This window comes from Columba livia, chromosome Z (assembly GCF_036013475.1).
Source record: "Columba livia isolate bColLiv1 breed racing homer chromosome Z, bColLiv1.pat.W.v2, whole genome shotgun sequence".
In the NCBI taxonomy this organism is placed as follows: domain Eukaryota; kingdom Metazoa; phylum Chordata; class Aves; order Columbiformes; family Columbidae; genus Columba; species Columba livia.
Window position 1 is genome coordinate 43401346 of NC_088642.1, and position 21438 is coordinate 43422783.

At 37.1% G+C, this 21438-nt stretch overlaps 1 protein-coding gene across 2 annotated transcripts in view; it reads right to left on the bottom strand.

The window, feature by feature from the left end:
- GAK (cyclin G associated kinase) overlaps window positions 1-21438 on the bottom strand; it is a 77932-nt gene that overhangs the window by 24279 nt on the left and 32215 nt on the right. For both annotated transcript variants that reach the window (XM_021290501.2, XM_005504583.3), the window contains exons 12-21: window positions 16547-16596; window positions 16301-16449; window positions 12854-12976; window positions 9132-9265; window positions 7699-7893; window positions 6559-6676; window positions 4025-4104; window positions 3486-3679; window positions 1468-1626; window positions 222-680 (exon numbers count right to left, since the gene is read on the bottom strand). In XM_021290501.2, coding sequence (XP_021146176.2) covers window positions 222-680; window positions 1468-1626; window positions 3486-3679; window positions 4025-4104; window positions 6559-6676; window positions 7699-7893; window positions 9132-9265; window positions 12854-12976; window positions 16301-16449; window positions 16547-16596 — 1661 coding nt within the window. The remainder of the gene's footprint in view (window positions 1-221; window positions 681-1467; window positions 1627-3485; window positions 3680-4024; window positions 4105-6558; window positions 6677-7698; window positions 7894-9131; window positions 9266-12853; window positions 12977-16300; window positions 16450-16546; window positions 16597-21438) is intronic.

Genomic DNA, 21438 nt, shown 5'->3' on the forward strand with positions numbered 1-21438 from the left:
AAAGTTAATAGGATATTGGCAACATAACAAAAAACCTGGCTAATATACAACAATTTCACTCCTTCGTGCAGTAAAAACACCTTTTCTATTTAAATACTTGCTGTAGATTGACATGTTTTCAGTGTACAGATCAAAACATGGTACCCATTTTCTAAGCACAATGCAAGCAGCAGTTTTTATCTGTCAGCTAGCCAAAGAGTATTGATGTTAGATTTACATACCTGAAGACATAGCTGCTCCTGAAGATGTACCCTGCGTAGCAGCTGGACAGTGACTACTGAAAAAGAAATCGGTTCCTTCTCCAAGAAGATCTCCAGTGGGCTCTTCTGAAATCTGTGATGCATTAGCCACAAACAGATTGTTCAACAATTCTGCATTACTTGATGAAGAGTTTATTTCTGGCATAGATTCTTTCTGTTCTGGTGAAATATCAGAGTCCAGTCCCAGTAAGTCTATGTTCTCTTCAGGAATAGATTTTTGTACTGGTGCAGATAGGGCTTCAAAAAGCAACTCTCCTTCTGGAGTAGTAGAGTCTTTTTCATGAATAATTACTGCACTTTCTTCACCTGAAAATGTAGGGAGTTCCTCATCTGAAGGATCACTCTCCTCTCTGTCATCAGGTAGTTGAATATGAACATTTTTAGATGAACTGTCCTCTATTCCACTTTCCAGACTTCTTCCTTTTTGGATAAAAAGAAATAACAGCTTTAGATTACAAAGACTCTTGTGCAAACTAGGATATGACAGACTTATATGATGAGACCATATGAAATGAATCCTTAATTAATCAAGGCTCACAAAAGAATTTATGGAATTAGTACTAACAGTTGCCTACCACTTCTTTGTACAGGACAGGCAGAGGGGCAGCTCACTACCACCCTTGCCACTCTGCAGGGGCACATATTACAAGTTTTTTCAAAATGAGACTGACTTGGACAGTCAGGAGTTCATCTCATGATATCGTATCACTTACAGCATAGAAGATCACTCAGTGGCTGCTGCTCCATTCAATTACAGCATTCAATGACAGCATAAGTAGTTTGACATTTTTGCCAACAAAGCAAAACCCAGAAAAAGGACTTACACATGCACATTAAAGTTTTATTTTCTCAGTCCATATATAATGCTCTGGACTCCACTGTCTACTCTGCATTTCTTCTGTTCCTCAGCCAGTTTAAGTGGGGCTGTGGGAATACAACAGCGTCCTCACAGACCTTTAAGGCTAAGATTTTGCAGAAAAAATTAGCTCAGCATGTAAGTCTCATACAACACCAAAACCCATTACTTGGTGTTTATTTAAATGAAGTGGAATGACCACTTGTTAACCTGGAGAGCTCACTCTTCAAATAGGTTTTTCTCATGTGTGGTGAAATAGTGAATTTTGCTACACAGGAAGGCCTAAGCACTCATTGGAAGGTATGCAAGACAAACACACAACAAATAGTTACTTCAGAGGAACACCTGTACCTTTCCAGTCCAGAGAATGAAAGAAGTTATTTGCCTCAGTACTACTGCTCTGTGGGGATTCTGTATCAGTAGGTGCACTTTCTGAAGACTGCTCCAGCTGGGATGCCTCTGCTTCATATTGTGCAGTTGAACCTGGTTGCCTAGGTAGCTCTGGTTTCCCTATGGAAGAGATTTTAAGCCAGATCCTTAGAGGGAAACTTCTGAAATTTAGTCCTGGTCATGGCAGCTGGTATTTCACTTGCAGACTGACTGCTACACCAAGACAATTGTCTCAAAGCATCTATTAATCTGCAAATTCCTACCCTGTTCCTCATTTGAAACTAGCATTATTAACTTATTTCAACAGCAAAAGCTGGTAAGACCATATTTTCAACTATAACATTAAATCAAACTCATAGCAAAACACTCAAGCATTCTATTTACATCTGTAGGATCATGTAATTAACACCTCACTTGTTCCAGCCATCCCCTAAAACATGCAAGAGTTATGAACAACATCTGCAATAAGGAACAGAACATCAGAAAAGACCAAATAGAGCTATAGAAAAACCCCAGAGTATAAAGCCAGAGAAGAACATGGAGCTGTTAACAAACAAAGAAGTTAAGTAATATGCTGTGTGTGCTGTGATCAACTACTCCTTACATTTCTTATTCTACTGAGATCAGATGTTGAATGACTCTTGTGTAAGACTGAGTTGGGCTATGTTACCTACTGCTATATCATCTCAAAAAGGAGATTTCCTCAAGACAAATAAGATGATTCCTTAAATTAGTAAGTGTTCATCCACTGTTTAAAAAAAATTGGATGAATGCTTGGGAAAAAACTATTTGTCTAAACCTATATACCAAACTGGTAGAGTGCTTTTTCATCCTCCATCCACATACCCAGCTGTAGTTTACAGAGATACTGGAAAAAAAGCCAGTCTCAGAAAACATACATGAAAGATCATGATTAATGGAACAGTGCTAATTAAATTTTAATAAGGCAAGTTTTCTAAAAGCAGTTTACAGAACTTGGTCTTGTCCTATTCCCATCCCATCAGTTTTAAGAAATATTGTCAAAGGAATCTGTTACCCTTACTTTCAATTTATCAGTCAGAAAATTAAAGTGACTTAAAATAAGAGTAATTTTTATACATCCTGAAACAACTTTAGTGAGCTAAGCATTGTGCTCACAGTAGAATTTTTAAAATCTATATAAATTCAGTTAAAGAAAATGACCTAAATCATAATACAAAACAAACATATCCTGCTACGAAAAAAAAACAGTAGCAACTACCTTGTATAAAAAAAAAATGTAATTAAGATGTACCATATTAAGAGCAGAGAGTATGATCTCATGAATGATGTGCTAAAATCACTACAATAATCTCCATCACACTTTTTATTTGGGAAGACACAAAGAAGGCTTAAGAGCATTAATGAACATGTCAAAGCTAATTACTGATACCAGAAGAAGAAAGATACTGAACGGCATTAACTGGAATTAATGCAGGCATCTACAAATGAAGCACAGAATATGTAGTATTGAAAAATGAAACATCTGCTGGACCACATTAGGAAAAGTTGAGAAACTGGATTACAGCATTACTTGGCTATACGTAAGACAGACCTCGATAACAACATTTTTACTTGAGACCATTTGTGAGGATTGCTCAGATGATTTTAAATGAAGTGGTAATGGTGCCAATTTAGCCAAATATAGTTCTTTCAAGATATTTTGCCTACAAATCTTGGTTGACACAATTTCATTTGCTAAAATCCCTGCAAATAGCATATTCATCACTTTAAAGCAAGCAAATACAATGACAGCTGAGGTAAGACAAGGATCATTATAATCCCTTATTGCAAGATAGTTTATACTCGTTCATATAATGGAAATTTTTAAGTGATATTTACAAAACCCACATCTTTTAAATTTCGTTCATTTAAAGGAATGTCAAGAGAAACAAATGCCTCAAACACTAAGTGCATTAGAAACTTTATCATGTTCTCTAGCTTTTCAAGAGATTCATTACCAAATTTTGATAAAATATCTTGCTGTTCCTCTCGGGTAGAGAAAAGGATCTTGGGATTCAGTCCCTTTATATTCATGTTATCCCACGGTGGCTGTTCACAGCTAGGTCTGTCTCTGGGTTCCACCTCTACTTCCAGATTGACTTGAAATAAATCAGGGTATTTTTCTTGTATGTCACAGGCATCCAGATCATATCTGCAAAGATGCATACAAATAGATCGTTGATACTGATTGCTAACTAGATTAATTCACTGCAGTCCAAGACAAAACTTTAAAGCAATTAGTATAAGGCTTAAAACATGCTGTATTTGTTTACTTTTTCATGTATCTTAAACATGTGGTATTTTGGTACAGAATTTTTTTTCTTATGAACAAAACCTTCAGTTTCCTTGAGGTGAGAAAACCAAAGTATCTTATTGCAATCGAAGTCATCTGCTCCTACACTGATTCTATTCCTCCTCCTGCCATATGTTGCTTTGGCAGGTTAAATAGTTTCAAAGGAAATTTCTTCTAGTCTCCTACAAAAGGGTGTCAACATACTTGGCAAATTTCACTGTGGTGGCATTTCGGGGCACAAAACCTGTGTGGAACTGAATCTGAAACATCTTCATTGAAGCCATCTGTTGAAAATAAGAAGTACATAGAAACTGCATAAATCCACATGAACAGTAGGCACAGTGTTCTGCTTATAATATGAGGCTAACTATTTTCAGTATATGAAATATTTTGAAGCATTTGTTTTGCTACCATTTCAGTTTAATTCCATGTATACTTTATCTGCAGAGATTTAAATGCAGTTTAAGACAGAACATAGATAAATCTATTACTTCCAGATACAAATAAAAAGACCTATGTCTCAACACTAACCTCAAACCATCAAAGTCTTAAGTATATCCAGACCCTGTTCTAGAGGCGGAAACCACCTTTATTACTTTTCTGAATAACATACATACAGAAAAAAACATAATGCAATACAAGAATCAAGACATACATGTCATATATAAAGGAGTTCATTCAGAACAGTTTTCAATGTATCACATTTAAAAGACATTCATAAGACATGCAAAGAGTTATTTTTCCTGTGCAACTTAAGTCAACCATTCAACCCCAGAAAGAACTAGAGGGCTTTTCCAAACTGATTCATTGTAACCATTAAACTTTCCCACCTATTTCTTCCGCTGCCAGAAAAAGTACTTTCCTAGCTCTGATGAGCACATAAGAATACAGAAAGTGCTACTGCAGAGGATTTACGTAGCTCCTGGTCTGGCACAAATCCAAGCTACAGCAAACTGATAATCCACAATGTGTTTGTTCCCTGGCTTAAGTTACAACATATGTTAAATAGTCTTGTCAATTCTTACGAAGCAAGTCATACAGTAATAGTCCAGTAAATATGATAGAACAAAATAGAATTATGAAAGCTTTCCCTGTAAATGAGAATTTATTGTACATCATAACCAGAAGTCAAGCAGCAGGCTAAGCATTGCCAGCAGGTTGAGGGACATGATCTTTTCCATCTTATCCAGCATTTGTGAAGCTACATCTGAAGTCCTGTGTCCAGTGTTGGACTTCTCAGCACAAGAGAGACATGGACATACTGGAAAGAGTTCCTCTCATTCACACATCCCTACCCTGAACATATATGTACAAAAATTTGAACACCCTATTAAATCAGTTTTCTTAACCCCTTACTACGCAAGACATTTTCCAGAAGATAAACTAAATTTTTGCTCAAAACAACAGTGAACAAGTGGGAGATGTTCACAATGCCCAGCTCCAGGTACTTAACAGCAATACTGAAATGTCACGGTTGATCTCCGTAAGAGTTCTGCAGAGAGCTTCAGGAGGCTATTTAGAGTACTTAAAACTAAGGACACATTGAATATTATTCCAAAGCTCCAAACCAGGGTCATCAGAAACACTGTTGTGTTTCTGTTAAAGACATTACAGCAGATAGATGAAAAAATTTCACCTTTTCCAATCAGTGAATTAATGCCAGAGAAACCACACCAAAGAAGCAGTCATCAACTGAGATTGCATAAGGAGTATGAGCTAACCTTGGCTGAAATTTTCCCCAATTTTATGCCTTGAACGACCTTGAACCATACCCTATTTTTTTTTTTTTGTGCATTACAGTAATTTCACTGAGCTTTCAGTTTTAGGATGTTCTGGAAGCTCTGGCTCTTAGCACTCCAGGGACATTAAGAAAGTCTCAAACGTCTGCAACATGATTGGATTTGATACTCACCTTCCTACACAGAAAGTAGAAATAAACACCACGGGTAAAAACATTTATTTCAGTAATAGTAGATCTGTAAAAATATGATTGTTTGACACAAGTGTATGGAAACTGTCTGAAGAACCATTGGATCAATTTTCACAATGCTCCAAGTTATCCTAAACTTTGAACTATCCATTCCTATATTTTACATGGATCACCAAGTTTAATTCGGGTTATTCATCTGAAGAAAAAAAAAATCCTTTTTTAGAACTTTAAAGACGGCTTCATTAGCAAGTTTTTTGTGATCTTGCAATACATTTGCATCCATAATTGAATTAAAAAAGGAAACATGCATTCTCCCAAGGAGAACAAAGACCAGTAACAAAATCAGCTATTAAAAACTCAGTCTGGCTCTAGAAATACAGTACAAAACCACATGAATTTTTCCAGGCTATTTTGTACAGGCAGACCCTGGAATTCCACTTTTTTACTGAGTGGTATTTTTCTTTTGGTTGCAGTTTGTGTGGAAAGAATTAACAAGTTCTGGCTTGTGCAATTTAACAGATAACAATCACTGCCTCACAAAACTGGGCAGGGGCTTTCCATGCAAACATAACTAAAGTAATTTCCAGAAATGCTTACCTAAGCCTCTACATGCAGAGCACTATGAATGGACATAATTATTAGGCTTGAAAAAGCTGAGTTCCCACGTACATGAAAACCTCACACACTTCATTAAACAAAGAAGAGCAAATAAAGCGACATACTTAATGAGATCACAAATACAAGGCTAATAAGAAACTGCAACAAGAAAAATCAAATCCTCCATGGAGGCTGTTAAATTTATCATTACCTTGGCTTGTAGTCGGCCTCCTAGTGTTGACCTGGCATGATAGATCACAATGAGAACATCTCCCTGGACTGTTATACCTAGTGGAATTATAGCTTTCCCGTCTTCAGTTCTAAATTCCCTGAAGAAAATATATAACCACAGTTAATTTTTGTTAAAAAAATAGTAAAAAATGTTTAATTTGGTTTCTCCAAGGCCTTCAATATCAACCCATAAAAATCTTCTTCAAGTTCCTATTACAGAGAAGAAATTTGCTCTAAATGATTAAAACTTAAAAGCTGCTCAAAAAAATAAGATTAACAGTTGCCTATTGCAGAGCAGATGTATTTAGACCCACAGTTCTCAAATCAAATATGGAAAAAGCCTGCCTTCAAAGAGCTGCTGGGAAATGCAAGAGACACGATATTATTAAGAAAGCTGTTCCAAAGAGAGGTGCAGAGAGAAACTATAACTGCACTGCTGTGATATATCAGGACTCCCACTGAGGGAAAGTGGTAAAGAAAAAGGGGAGAACTGTTATTGTAACACTGCACAGCTGTTCCTGTTCCTGCTTTCTTGAAGTTCATTAAACTCCTTATGGGGCCTGAATTTATAGCAAAGCTAGAAGGACTTTGGTATTCTCATCTTTCCTCTGTCTGTAGTTATCTATACCTAGTACTGCTAGTACCATTCACAAATCCAGTGCTCTGTCACAACAGCGAACACCAGTGTTGTACAGGGGCTAATAAGCACTTTCCTTACAGCTACCATGCCTTATGGATGCTTACTGTTTCCATGATGAAGACATGATGTGCAGTTCAGTACATGCACACCACGGATCAAGCTTCCTAGTTTACACCATGTGGAGTGAGAGGTCTTGCCCACCTCTGCCTCCCAGCATCCACTGTGGCACCCCACCATTATCCCCACTTTCTGCAGGAACAGATCCAAGTTGCCATTATAACCACATTGTCTCTTCTCCATGATGTACCTTTCAAGATCAGCTAAAGGGGGACAGAGGAGCTGTTCCATACCTTAAAGAAGCTTTCTGCTCAACTGGCACATGCACAATCATTCTTTGTCTTTACAGTAAGAGCTTCATATTTAAGTTAGTCTAGAAAAATATAACATGCTGTTTCAGAGCAAATCATAGCCTGTACTTACTTCATTTTGTCATACTCCTGGGAGGTAGTGGCTACTCTCTCATCTCCCACATAAACTTCACAAAACGGCCTGCAGCCATTACGCTGCTTACTGAAAAGAGGAACTGGAGTCATGATGATTGATCTGACAAGGATGGGCTTGCTGTGAGGAATAATGGGTTCTTCAGCCATCATGTCACACATGTATTCAATGTATCTGCCAAAATCAACATGTAGTCAGAACCAAATTCTAAAAATAGGGGAACACATACATGAGTTACTTCTGTTCATATCCAGCCACTGAGAAGCGACAAATGGTAACAAAATACTGGGAACACTTAACAGCACTTCCAGCAAAAGGATTTTCAAATCTGATATAATTTCACAAAAGGAAAACTAAATGGAAACAGGGAAATATTTATGATGCCTAGCCAGCCTCTCAGTTTAAGGACAGTAACACAATCTCTGTGCAAAAGCCTGATGGCTGCATCACAACAGAAAAATATACTGCCCAGAAAATTGAATAAGGCACTGCCTATTAACTCATTGGCATCTGTGTCCCACCTTCCAGACATTGTCTCTATAGCTTTACATATATTTACTTGTAAAACAAACTAGCCACTCTTTCCAAAGACCTTAAAACAGGGAACTACGAGAACTATTTATATCTTACACATAATGGATGACAGTTGCATAGCATTTCTGAAGCTAGCAACTCAAAGCTTCCTGAAGTCTTTAAATTCATCCTTGTTAATAAGTTATCTTGTAGAGGACCCATTAAATATAATAAGTTAGTCTGTACAACAGCCTAATCTGTCATTTATACTTAACTAATCCTTACTTCTCACCTTTCTAAATTTAATCCTTTTTGTAGAAAACGCCCTTACTACCGGTGTCACTTGCTATTGAGACTTTGGGATAAGATCTACCAAATTAAATCAAATAATCAGTTTTATACATTTGCAAAAGTATATGATAGTCACCTCAGCATGCACTCCTTTAAAAAGCAGAAGGCATTCTTACCTAAACAGAAAATACTGACAGAAATACTTACCGGTTTCTCAAAAGAACTTGCAGTACTTTGACACAGTAAAACTTATTGTAATAACCTAGTAAACATGGAAATCTTACACATGCGAAAGAGGATTCTATACTTCAACAGTGCCTTCAATAGCACTGCAACAGCCTTGTTTTCATTCCTAACATTTCTTCACTACAGGTCATATTTGACTCAGTTCTGATAAGAACATCATTACTAACTTAAGGGCTAAAAAAATTCAGAACTACTTTCTCCACTTATGATACATCTGTTTTTCCAACTATTTTGCTGTTCAAACACAGACACTACTGAAATAGTTTCTCTTACGAAAAAGCATCCTGTAAAAATATTATAGTAGCATACTCACAGTTGTATAACTACTTGCTTCAACAGTACCATACAAACTGAAACTGTACCTTTTGTGAGAAGGCCAAATGCCAGGAGGACAGCGTTTCATACTGAACATATAAACTGCAGCTTCAGCAGTAGTGAAGAGGCGACAGAAACACAGAAAAGAACAAACTACAACAGCAGAGGCTGCTCTTCCGTCCTACAAAAAAAAAAAAAAGTAACTTAGTTACTGAATCTCAAGAAAAAAAGCATTACAGAAGTTACTGAAGAACATGGTATCTCCTTATTTAATGTAATGAAGTAAAAGGTCTAGTGCTATCATTAGATTTCAAGGTTGTATCTGAATATGATATGTTTTCATTTGACTTCCACACAATCCAAAAGATAATACATACTACCTGCTTGCTCAAATGTCAATTGCTTTAGCTTAATGCTGTTTGCAATTCTAAATAGATGTTCATTACTTTAAAATGAGTATTAGTGAAAGTAAAGTTTTTTTCCTGGCTGCTATCTGAAACTACAGTTCAGTGCTATTTTTGGCTGATAACCACAGATTTCTGCTACGAGAGAAGTCCCAGGACTCAGAAGAACTAAGCCACACTAAACTCTTTAGTCTTCTCACTAAAACTGCCTGAGATTAATAGCTTGCCACAAAATTAAGAGAATGAAATTAAAACACTGAACCTCTTTCTGTATGGACTATAGCTACAGACATCCCAGACTCATCCTATGTTACAGAAGACTGCAGATTCAGAAAGGGAAATGACTGACAGAACAGGACCTCTCAAGCTTTTGCTAGCAACATATAAAAGATTTTTTGTAGTCATCTGGCATACAAGTGTGGAAGAAGGAAATGTTTTTCCTCAACTTCTTTTAACAGGCATTTCCTTCAAAGTTAGGCTTCTATTCTAATAATTACTTAGATCAATAAAAAGAAGGTCTGACAGGATCACAAGAGCCAGGTTTTTAAAGAGCAGTTTTAACAAATCAATTAACAAATCAAGATTATTACTGCTGGTGTAACTAGCAAGCCCAATGATTTCCAGAAGTCACTAAACCAATCTACAATTCTATGGGCTGGACCCTGCCTTTCAGTCAAATTTCATACAGATGGAACAAAAAATGGGCCCTACCCTTAGATGCCTACACATAGGACAAAACATTAATTAATACAAGGGAAGAATGAAATTACACTGATCATCATGACAGGCAGTGTCCTATGTACAATTGCATTACAAAGCCACTTCCAAATTAAAGCAGCACACCAAAGGGAAAAAAGATCATTGTACAAAGAGGTCAGCAAGCAAGTCACAGCAAACCCTGTGCAACTGTGGCATGAAGGACAACTTAAAAGACTTTAAAGACCACTTTATAACCCGAAGTACAGCACTCAAAAAAAGAATATCTTATTCATAGTAAACAAATCTGATGATAGAACCTTGCACTTCAGAAAGAAGCTTGATAAATCACAGGAGTAAAAAAAAAAACAAAACACTCCTATATGGAGAACAGACAGTAAGAATGTCAGTTTTTCCTTGTATGCTTTTATAAAGATTATCAATTTTTTGTTACGAAAAGAAACCATTCTCAGGCATAAGTAATCATTAAGGCAGCCATAAAAAACTATTAGAAAAAGCTAGATTTTGAGCCTAAGTTTTGTTCCAAAGCCTCAAAAAGCTAGAGAAGTTGTGTGTAAACCATTCTGAAAACAAATAACCTTCATAAAATAAACATAACTTTTTCTTAATTTGTTTCATTTAAACACAGGTCAAATATAGCTAAGGGAAGACGTAAGCACATGTAAAGAGTTGCAGCATCACAGAATCACAGAATCGACTGGGTTGGAAAAGACCTCAGAGATCATCGAGTCCAACCCTTGGTCCAACTCTAGTCCGTTTACTAGATCATGGCACTAAGTGCCATGTCCAATCTCAGTTTAAAAACCTCTAGGGACGGCGAGTTCCACCACCTCCCTGGGCAGGCCATTCCAATGCCTGATCACACTCTCTGTAAAGAATTTCTTTCTAATATCCAGCCTAAATTTCCCCTGGTAGAGTTTAAGCCCATGCCCCCTTGTCCTATTGCTAACTGCATGCCCAGTTGCAAGTCTCTTTGCCGTTAAATTCCACCAGAACAATCTTGTACTTAGATCTTCTTAAAGCTGTGCAATTTTTGAAGCATCACCATCACTGCATGACTAAATAATTACACACAGCAAAGCATGACTGCAGATGCTTGAAGTTACTGCAGCTGCTGGCATACATGCTACAGCCTTGTGATATCAACAACACAGGATGCCAGTTAACAACAGAACCCAGTCCTTGCCAGTCCAGAAAGACTTAACTGTAACTGAAGCAGGGAGCTTAAACCTTGTTTTCAACTGCTGTTTCTCAACTGGATCACTCAAATTACAATGTAAAAAAATTGAGAATTACTGCATTATTGCAAACCTCTTCAGTAAAGGTCAAAAGACAAGGAAGCCTTATCTGGTTCTGAATCCCAGCCACCTAGAGGCAGTTTCACCATTGCAAGAAGCAACTTCCATGTTTTGTTATCCAAGAAATTGTATCAAACTTAAACACTCTATCTCTACCAGACAAGTAATTCTTTTCAACCTAGATTTACTACCTTTCAAATCTAAAAAAATTTCCAGCTAGATGAATCCAAGACACATATTGTATCTATCATTCATTTCTGGTAGTTATGGTATATACTCTTCACATCACATCTGGCATGCAGCCATATATATATACCAACTTCCCTGTGGAAAAGGTACCTTAAGGGATACAGTTAAATGAAAGCTGCTACAAAAACTGGTGATAATTCATGACACTGCTTCTTACCTACTTGGCCAGCAATCATGTGATAACGAGATACTATTACTTTAATATAGAACTAGGTTCCAAACCTCAAAGGCAGACCTGAAAATCCCACTGGTTTTCAGGAGCTGGGATTAACTGATTTTTTCCTTCCAAAACTGTTCAAGGAAGTACACTTTGCCAGATTAGCAAATCCTTTTTTAGATACTGACAGTGATATTTCACAGAGACTACTATACCATATCAAAGGAGTGATTCTGAGTGCTTTCCAGCAGCATCATAAGCATTGCAACAACTGTCATGTTTCTCTTTTTACTGTGCAGACAAATAAGAATGTCAAAATTTCACTCAAAATTCTCTTATGTAAATGTAACAGTAACCTCATGTTTTCAAATCTTGAGCATAGCAACTATTATTTAAACTCATTTTTCCCCCTCATGTTTGAGATAAGGTGGCTCTTTATCAATAGTTTTATTGTTTTTTTGTTATGTAAAGGTTAATGATACAGAGAACAGTGCAAATTACATAGCAATCCACTGTCACCAAAGGCAAGTTCCACCCAAAGCCTCAGTCAGTTTCTTCAGTTCTGCAGATACAGGTTAAATTCTAAACAGACAGTACTCAGAAATGAAGTGTACATCTAGTTGTCACTCATAAAACATGAACAAAAAACATAGCAAACACTGAAACAGCAGAGCAGATTGTTTCTCTCAAAGGCTACTTTGCCTTAATCCCTTCTAAATACTGCCTTGCTACATGTAAATAAACAAGGGCTACATTACCCTACTAATTTGCCTAAGGAGTAAAATATGTGCAAATAACTTTCCTAAAAACATAACAGGATGGAATTGCCCCCAGGTCTCACAGTAAAGACAGACAGTAATATTCACAGAGTGGATACTAGCATCCTTATTCACAATTTAAAGCCAGACTGAGCAAAGCACTTCAGACTTAAACCAACTTCTTACAAGGCAGTGCACAATGCAAACATTTTTCTGGTCTTGTTTCAGCCATATATGCATGTTCTTGCATATGCTATAAAGATTCTGAAGATTCGGTGCTCGTCTTGCTGGCCAACCACATTCAGAAACCTGCAAGGAAAGTGACAGCAGAGGTGAGAAATGAGATTACATAGTCACATACATTTCCATAGCATAAGAAGTGTATATAAAAGGCAATTTAATTACACTTTAATGCCACTCTTAGGTAGAAATTAAGCAAGATGCTCAGGAAAAGTAGCCTTACACATTGTAAGCACCATTTTATAGCATTAAGTGCAAAAAACCTCCAGTCTTGTCTCTGGTGTATCAACAACTCAGACTATTATCTGAAATTCTCTTAGAGAAAGGAATAAAGTAAAAAAAAGCTTTCAACTTGATTTGTCCACATCTTAAGCAAAACCAAAACAAAAAAAAACCACAAACAAAGAAAAACAAAGACTTGGCTTGCTTTTAAATTTATCTTTTATTCAAAGAGCCTCAACAGCTAAGTAATATTCCTTCTGCAATTAGTGCTATAGAACACTACCAAATAATCAGCTTCACCACTGGGAGTCTATATTCTTAAAATCAGCTGTCTAGTAAAACGGCAGTATATGAAACCTGATCCTTGAGCACAAGCAACACTTAAAAGCAGATCTTCTGTCAGGACCAGGAAAACAACCTAAAAAGCAAACTTTTCTTATTTCTTTTCAGCCAGGACCACAATCACTGAATGTGGAAGACAAAGTTTTGCTATCACCAACATGTTTTCTCACCCACATAACAGAGTTCAACAGTTACTCCAAGATGAATTACTTGAACTAGCTATCATAAATTCTCAACAAGATCATTTTTGTGCCAAGCACAATAAAGGAGGCTGAAAGAAACAGTCTGACATTAAAAGTCTCCTGCAGTTTTTCACTGTATCCTAGAAGTGCAATTAAAAAGGAAGGCAGTTTCAGAAATTGTCACTTTGTGAGAGATTTAAATTGGACATTCTTTCATTAGTGAAGCTTTACAAAGTCACCAGTGAACTAAGGCAAGCAGTCCTTTATATTCCTGATCACCACAGAATTCAATGTGGGCTTTGGTGTGCCTCAAATATTACAACAGCAGTGAAAGAATCATAGAATCATTTCAGTTGGAAGAGATCCTCAGGATCACCAAGTCCAACCACAACCTAACCTAACACTAGCACTAAACCATGCCCCTAAGAATGTCATCTAAACACCTTTTAAACATCTCTAGGGATGGTGACTCCTCCACTTTTCCTGGGCATATTGCAATATTACAGCTACAAACCAGAGAACAGTATAGAAAAGCAAGTGTGTCCAAAGAAGCAAAAAGAACTAACCTTTCTGATTTACTCTTTACTTTCTGCTCAAACACTAGTTTTGTTACAAGATGTACAACCTACAACATTACCTTATGTTTGGCTATGTTTCAAGCTCAAAATGTTCTGATCATTAGACAAATGATGGAGAGTACACAACCTCTCTGAGCAACCTATTCCAAGTAGGACTCAAAACTAGCAAAGATGACTTCAAAACTACCATCTACCTTAACCAAGGTTAAAGAAATTTGTAAAATTTACATACAGAAAGCATACAGCAAGAATATATAATTTCATAAATACCTACCAAGCAAAGTGTCAGAATTAAGAATTACAGAAGCTGTTCTCCTTTGATCAAGTTTAAGGCTTGCCATAATAATCTTCTGCAGGCACTAAAGAAAAACTAAGCTTCCTCAGCTTCCCATGAAGGTGCTCTCAGCTAGCACTGAATAATGAATTCAGTCAGTATTGCCCATTGTGCATCTGGATTTCAAAGATGGACAGGGAAAATTTCCCCAATATATTTAAAAAGTTTGTTTTCCAAGTAAAATAGCTGCCTTTTTTGTTTTTAAACAGAAGACAATGTTTTGTAGAAACTTCCTACTCTCAGCCTCTGAAGTGGGCAGGAACCTACAATGTTTTGAAAGTTATGACCTACAATTACTTCCCAGCAACACAAAGATCATAATACTATATGAATGTCAAAAAGATAAATGTAGACCAGGAGAGTTCCAGATCACTGCCAGATATAGTTGTGCTCATGTTACTGTTCACAGTATCAGTACATCAGGAGTATCAGTGTATAGGCACCTCAGACTTGCATAACCAAAAATCCATCCCCAGTGTAAACAACTTCCCAGTCAAAGAATCTATCATTCCACAAAAAGAGTCTGATAGCTCTGTAGGAAGAGGAATAAATCACTTCACTATGGCTGCCTCAGTAGACTTTCCTGCTATCTAGTTCTAAGAAGCATTGCTGTAGAATTTGCTTTGAGGCACCTGCTCCAAATAATCATGCAGGAGGTTTCCTGCACAATTAAACTTTGCCTTCCATACTGAACAGCCTCTACCTGAACCTCATGTTGAACCTAATGCAGATAAAAAAGTTGATTGCCTACACCCAAAAAAGGCAATAAGCGTTTGGGTATTTTTCCAGGTGTGAAAATACTTTGTCTTGTCTACACGTTTACGAGGAAAAAAAAAAAATAAATCAAGGAAGCAAGCACCAGACAGAATACATTAAACATACCTCAACCTGATAGTTTAAGGAAATTTGAATAACTGAAGTAATGCAAAGGATGGCTCTGCAGGATAAGGCCCAAAAGGCCTCTGGGCAGTCAGTACTGTGGGGAAGAGGCACGATTACTAGAGACTGCTTAGCCGAGGTCTAATTTGGCCAGTACTAGACAACTCACAACACAGTAACGGTCTCTGCTGTTGAGCTACTTACAGGACAGTTGAGATATATTTAGAAGCAGATATTAAAGTTAAATATCTCAGCACCTAACAAGCTGTCCTCATTACCTTGCTACTGAATTAGGCAAATGTCTTCATTTTAGTATCAGAGAACTAGCCAGAATGGCTAACAGATACTCAGCTAAGCTATAGCAATATTTCAGGCAATACCAACAAGTAGTCAGCTAGTGCTGAGCCATATGGGAGTCAAATGGTATGTAGTGGGTTAAGGAGAAAATCCAGTAAACAAGTTGTGTAAATCAGTCAAAGGAATACTACCTTTGATAAAGAAAAATCTCTGAATGTAGGAGAGGTTGAAATTTTAGTAAGATTTTTCATTATGTTAAGTATTCACCATTTAAATCTGAAATATGTAAGGTACTTGTATATGTTTAAGATACAACTAGCCTAGGAAACAAAGACTGTAGTCAGTAGGGTTAAAGATGACTCTTTAGTCACTTAAGCTTGGATTGAAAGCAAAGACAAGCAGATTATAGCTTACTCATTGACATTATGTATAAACCTATACTTTTGACATCTTTTTGATTATGCAGCATACTTAAACATATTTCACGATAAAAAGCTGAAGGTATAATCAAGATATTGTTGAAGGACCTTGTATAGAAAAACACAAAAGCTATACACACCCTATTATGGAATCTTGAAGGTCTGTATGTTCTTGGAGAGAGATTGTACACAGCATAGTGGCCAGGATGTTTAGAGTCCAGACATAACCGCACATCTTCTATGTTATTTTTGATGGCAGACTCCACACCTTCAGCTGGAAAGGACATCACTGAAGATAGAACAAGAAACACCAGGTGAAATATTCACTTTTTCCACATATTAAGAGCAATCAGAAATTATTCTTAAGACAGATACAGTTATCCTACCAGCAATTCTGGAAGTGATGTATGATATATCCAAGTCTCCTTTTGCATAACTGAAACAGAACACATCGAAGTTAATACTGGGAAACAGAACCATTCAAGCCAGAAGTCTGAAACCCAGGTGTCTCAGACTACACACACCACCATGAATAATGTTTCATTTCTTCCATCTGAGGCCTGTTACCTCACACTTTGTTTTCAGAGTAGAATTTTCAGAATAAAAATTGTATTTGAACAGCTACTCATTTACATTAGTTGCAACAAAAACATCTCTGGGGATTTTGTACAGATGCCTTCAATGTTTAACTCATTCCTCTAGCACCTTCTCTTACTGATAAATATTCATTGTAGGTATCAGTTTGTAAGCCTAATAAGGATGTCCTCCATTAAAGATGTTGTAATAATGCATCATGCTGCTTAAAACAAAGACAAATTGTTGAAATACTACCTTTGAAGTAGTATAAAAACAAGGACAAATTGTTGAAACACTACATTTGAAGTAGTATAACTCTGGAACATTACTATCTGACCCAGATGGCTGTGCTGCCCTATTTGTGGATTCCAAATGAACAGAGGGTACCTCTATTCCTCATTTAAATTATTCCTCAAAAAATTCACTTCCAAAACACCCATAGTGAGCAAGGCATCAATCATTACTCATCTCTTTCTTATATAGTGTTACACAGTTCTAAAGAGCAGTCTTTTTTAAAAAAATAATCTCCCAGGGATTTTTTAAAATTTTTTTTAACTTCTTTTTAATTTAGGTCCATTCCCTTCATCTCTATCTAATCACTCTCATCATACCAATAAATTTACTATTTTGAGACCACTGGGTTTTTTTGTTTGTTTCTAGAGTATCTGCTATGTAGCAGCATGAAAAAGCTTGGGAAAAACAGAAGAAGCAACAGTGCAGGTCAGCAACCTTGAATATATTATCACGTAGGTCTGAACTCCTGATTGGCAAAATAAGAATAAACCTCATCTACAGAATCTGGTTTAGACATCTCTAACTTAAGTAAGTCAGTCACATGTTATCTCTAGAATATCAAAGTATCATCACAACAATATGCTGTTTACAGAATGCAGGGGCACTATTTAAGCAATACTCTTCTATTACTATGAAGTTTCAAGACACTGCTTGAAAGAGCAGACCTAGGATACTGCACTCAAATATTGAAATGTCAGAAGAGAACATTATGCTTTGCTTCCTTACTGCTTGCTAGTAAACATGAAAGGGGCTGGAGATATTAAATAAAAGATTACTGAATTTACTAGGTTTTGAAGGAAGGTTTTAGATAAGGCAAGAAAAACAGTTCTGAAAGTAAGGACAGTAAACAGTTTTTATGTGGAATGACATAATCAGTGTCCCAACAATTATAATGATCACAGGTCTCAAGAGAAATTGAAATCACCACAAGGAAGTTCAAGAGTCTCACTACACAAAGCACTAAAAAAACTCAGCCTCAAAATCTTGTATAAGGAAGTCAACAAAATGCACAAGTAAACACCATTTCAAAATTATTCACACTTTTGGAAGGACATAACCTCATAATGTAGCTCAAGTGTTAACACTGTTGGAGACAAATCAGTTTAGGCAGAAACATTCAGATCTAATCACAATTTCTTACTAAGATCAGTGATGAGCATAGTCTATATGATTGTGTTAAATGTTATTTGTTGCTTCAACTCACCAGCTTCAAGCAAGAAAACACAGAACATTCTAATGATACCAACTTTTTTGATACCAAGATAAAGAACCACCTAATATGATATCCTGAGAACAAAAAACTATTATCTTGTCAATACTGTAACACTGAGGTTAAGCAGAAACTTGAAACAGAAGCACAGAACTGTTAAGAGCAAAGAAAAGACCCTCCCCACACCCATTTCTGCGAGAGCTCTTTATGATGTTGACTTCTTACTAGCAACACCATCCAATTTAGCTTTGCTATTTACATTTGTCTAAATTAAAATGCAACATTATTAGGAGCATGGATCTCACCACACATTGCTGAAAAAGTGTGGCTTAGGATGTTAACAGAGCACAGCCAATTTGAGTTTGCTGTTTCACAGGAAAAATCTTGTATGCCTGTTACAACTAAAAAAAGCTTCAGAATGTTTGTGCTGTCTTAAAATGTAGCTGCAAAACTGCAAAATCAATACAAGTCTCCTTAAAAGGTATGACCTTGTACTTGAATTACTATTTCTTGAACTTTATTCTGAAGTTTTTGAGCTATTTCAGTAGTAAGACTTGAACACAAGCTACTCTTCTGTAAATGAGACTGGTAACTGAGATTGCTTTAAATAGCAGGAAGGTGAAACAAATGCTTATTCTTTACACTGGTAAGCATTCCTACACATTTCAAGATATAACCCTGTAACTAAATATCAAGAATAAAGTCTTTCCTTTCATGTTGTTAACAGCAGAAATTTGACTTACAGATTAATGTTGCTAGAAGGTGATAAGAGTAGAACATGTAAACGAGAGACTGTAAGGAGGGTTTCTGGCTTGTGATCCATGCAGAAAACTCAGTGTGCTTTTTAAGGCTCTAATTAAGCTAAACAGGAAAGTATGTTATGACACCTACAATCAGCCACTTTTCTGATGATACCAGACTACTTCAAGGCCTTTTCGTGAGAACTCCAATGGGATATGTAGCAAATAAGATATGAATTCTCATTTTGCGGAATAAACACCTAAGCAAAAGCACAAGTTTTAATTAGATGTTAAAAACCTTTTAATATGTAAATGGTTGGCATCACCAATCTTGCCAGAAAAGAGCTGTAGTTAAAGACCATAACTAATATTAAATAAAAGATCATTCCAACAAATTAAGTTAAAAATAATTACATTTACAAAATCAACTACTTGGCATACAGCACTAAATTCTACAACAGTCCATAGTTACCTTTTGTTACTAGCACCTGAAGATGTGAAAGAATAAAGAATGACAGAATCACCAGCACAGTTACAATGTGAGCACATAAACCATTATCTTCAGTTAAGTAATGCTCTAACACTAATCTGTTTTCCTCCAGACATCTCTACACTCACAAGTATAGAAAAATATCTATTCATTAGCCAAACACCACCATTTTTGCAGTTTAATTTTTAAAAGCCAGAAGGAAATGCAGGACTGAAACTTGCAATCTGTTCCCACTTAGTTGAATGATTAATTCAGTTTTGTGAAACAGAACCATCTAGTACAACACAAAAATCCATAAAATAAAACATTAATGCAGCATCAAACCAGGAATGAAGTTACCTTAGAAGCAAAGAAAGCTAGCAATAAAATGCAGTTAATTGTTTCCTAGATTACTAGATCATAATCTCTTGAAGAGACTGTTCTAACAAGGCAAAACAAGACTTGCTGATGTTGAGTGTCTTTTCCAAGCAAAGTAATTCTATGATCCTAAAGTTCTGCATGCTGCTTTCAAGACCAGTGAAGACTGGATACTTACAACATTACTACATGTTTTTTGGCAAGGTATCTGTAACCTGCATGGATGCCAGAACTCAATAAGCATAAAAGCTGCTCAAGGGCACAGTGACATCACAAGCAAGAGAGAGAGGAGCCAAACAGAGGTATGCTGAGGCTGCATGGCTGCAGATTGAGTTACCATACACACACAGGCGCAAATGCTGTACAAAGTTCCCTTCTATGCAGACACTGTTCTGCCGTATCTGTGTATACACCCTACTACTTTCTCTTAGGCCAGTTTGAGAGAGAGCTAAACCTCTGTTGTTCTGTGTTCTCCCTTACGTAGCTACAAACTACTTCTGTCTGACCTGAATCTGCAACAGAGATTGTGACACCTGCAAGCGAGGTGTCCTGGGGGGACAATCAAGATGGCCCTCATTCACTGTCCTGTTCCAAGTAGCCTGTGACATGTGTTTTAGTTTTCAGACATCATCACTTATTAGGATAAGCAAGAGACCACCATTTAAGTTAAGATAAAGACAGCCATGGGAGAGAAGAAAAAAAACGTACAAAACAGTAACTCTGGATTCAGTGAGAAAGAAGTCTGTCTGAAGATAAAGGCAATCACTCCAGAATTCAGAAAAGCAAAGATAAGTAGGAAGGAGAGAGCCTACCTAATGAGATGACAGACTCCAATATGAGGAGTGCATAAGTGTGCTGAGGAAAATACATGACAAGAGGCATTTTGGTTTGTCCAGAATGTCTCATGTTGGTTGAAGAGTTCTGGAAAGGCAGTCAAGGATGCAACAGCAGAAGAGGTATTCTCACATCACAGTATCACAGTATGTTTGGGATTGGAAGGGACCTCAAAAGATCATCTAGTCCAATCCCCCTGCTGGAGCAGGAACGCCTAGGTGAGGTCGCACAGGAACATGTCCAGGCGGGTTTTGAATGTCTCCAGAGAAGGAGACTCCACAACCCGCCCTGGGCAGCCTGTTCCAGTGCTCTGTCACCCTTACTGAGAAGAAGTTTTTTCTCAAATTTAAGCGGAACCTCTTGTGTTCCAGCTTGATCCCATTACCCCTTGTCCTATCATCGTTTGCCACCGAGAAGAGCCTGGCTCCATCCTCATGGCACTCACCCTTTATATATTTATAAATATTAATGAGGTCCCCCCTTGGTCTTCTCTTCTCCAAACTAAAGAGACCCAGCTCCCTCAGCCTTTCTTCATAACGGAGATGCTCCACTCCCTTAATCATCTTTGTTGCCCTACACTGGACCCTCTCCAGCAGTTCCCTGTCCTTCTGGAACTGAGGGGCCCAGAACTGGACACAATATTCCAGATGGGGTCTCACCAGGGCAGAGCAGAAGGGAAGGAGAACCTCTCTCGATCTAACCACCCCCCTTCTAATACACCCCAGGATGCCATTGGCCTTCCTGGCCACAAGGGCACAGTGCTGGCTCATGGTCATC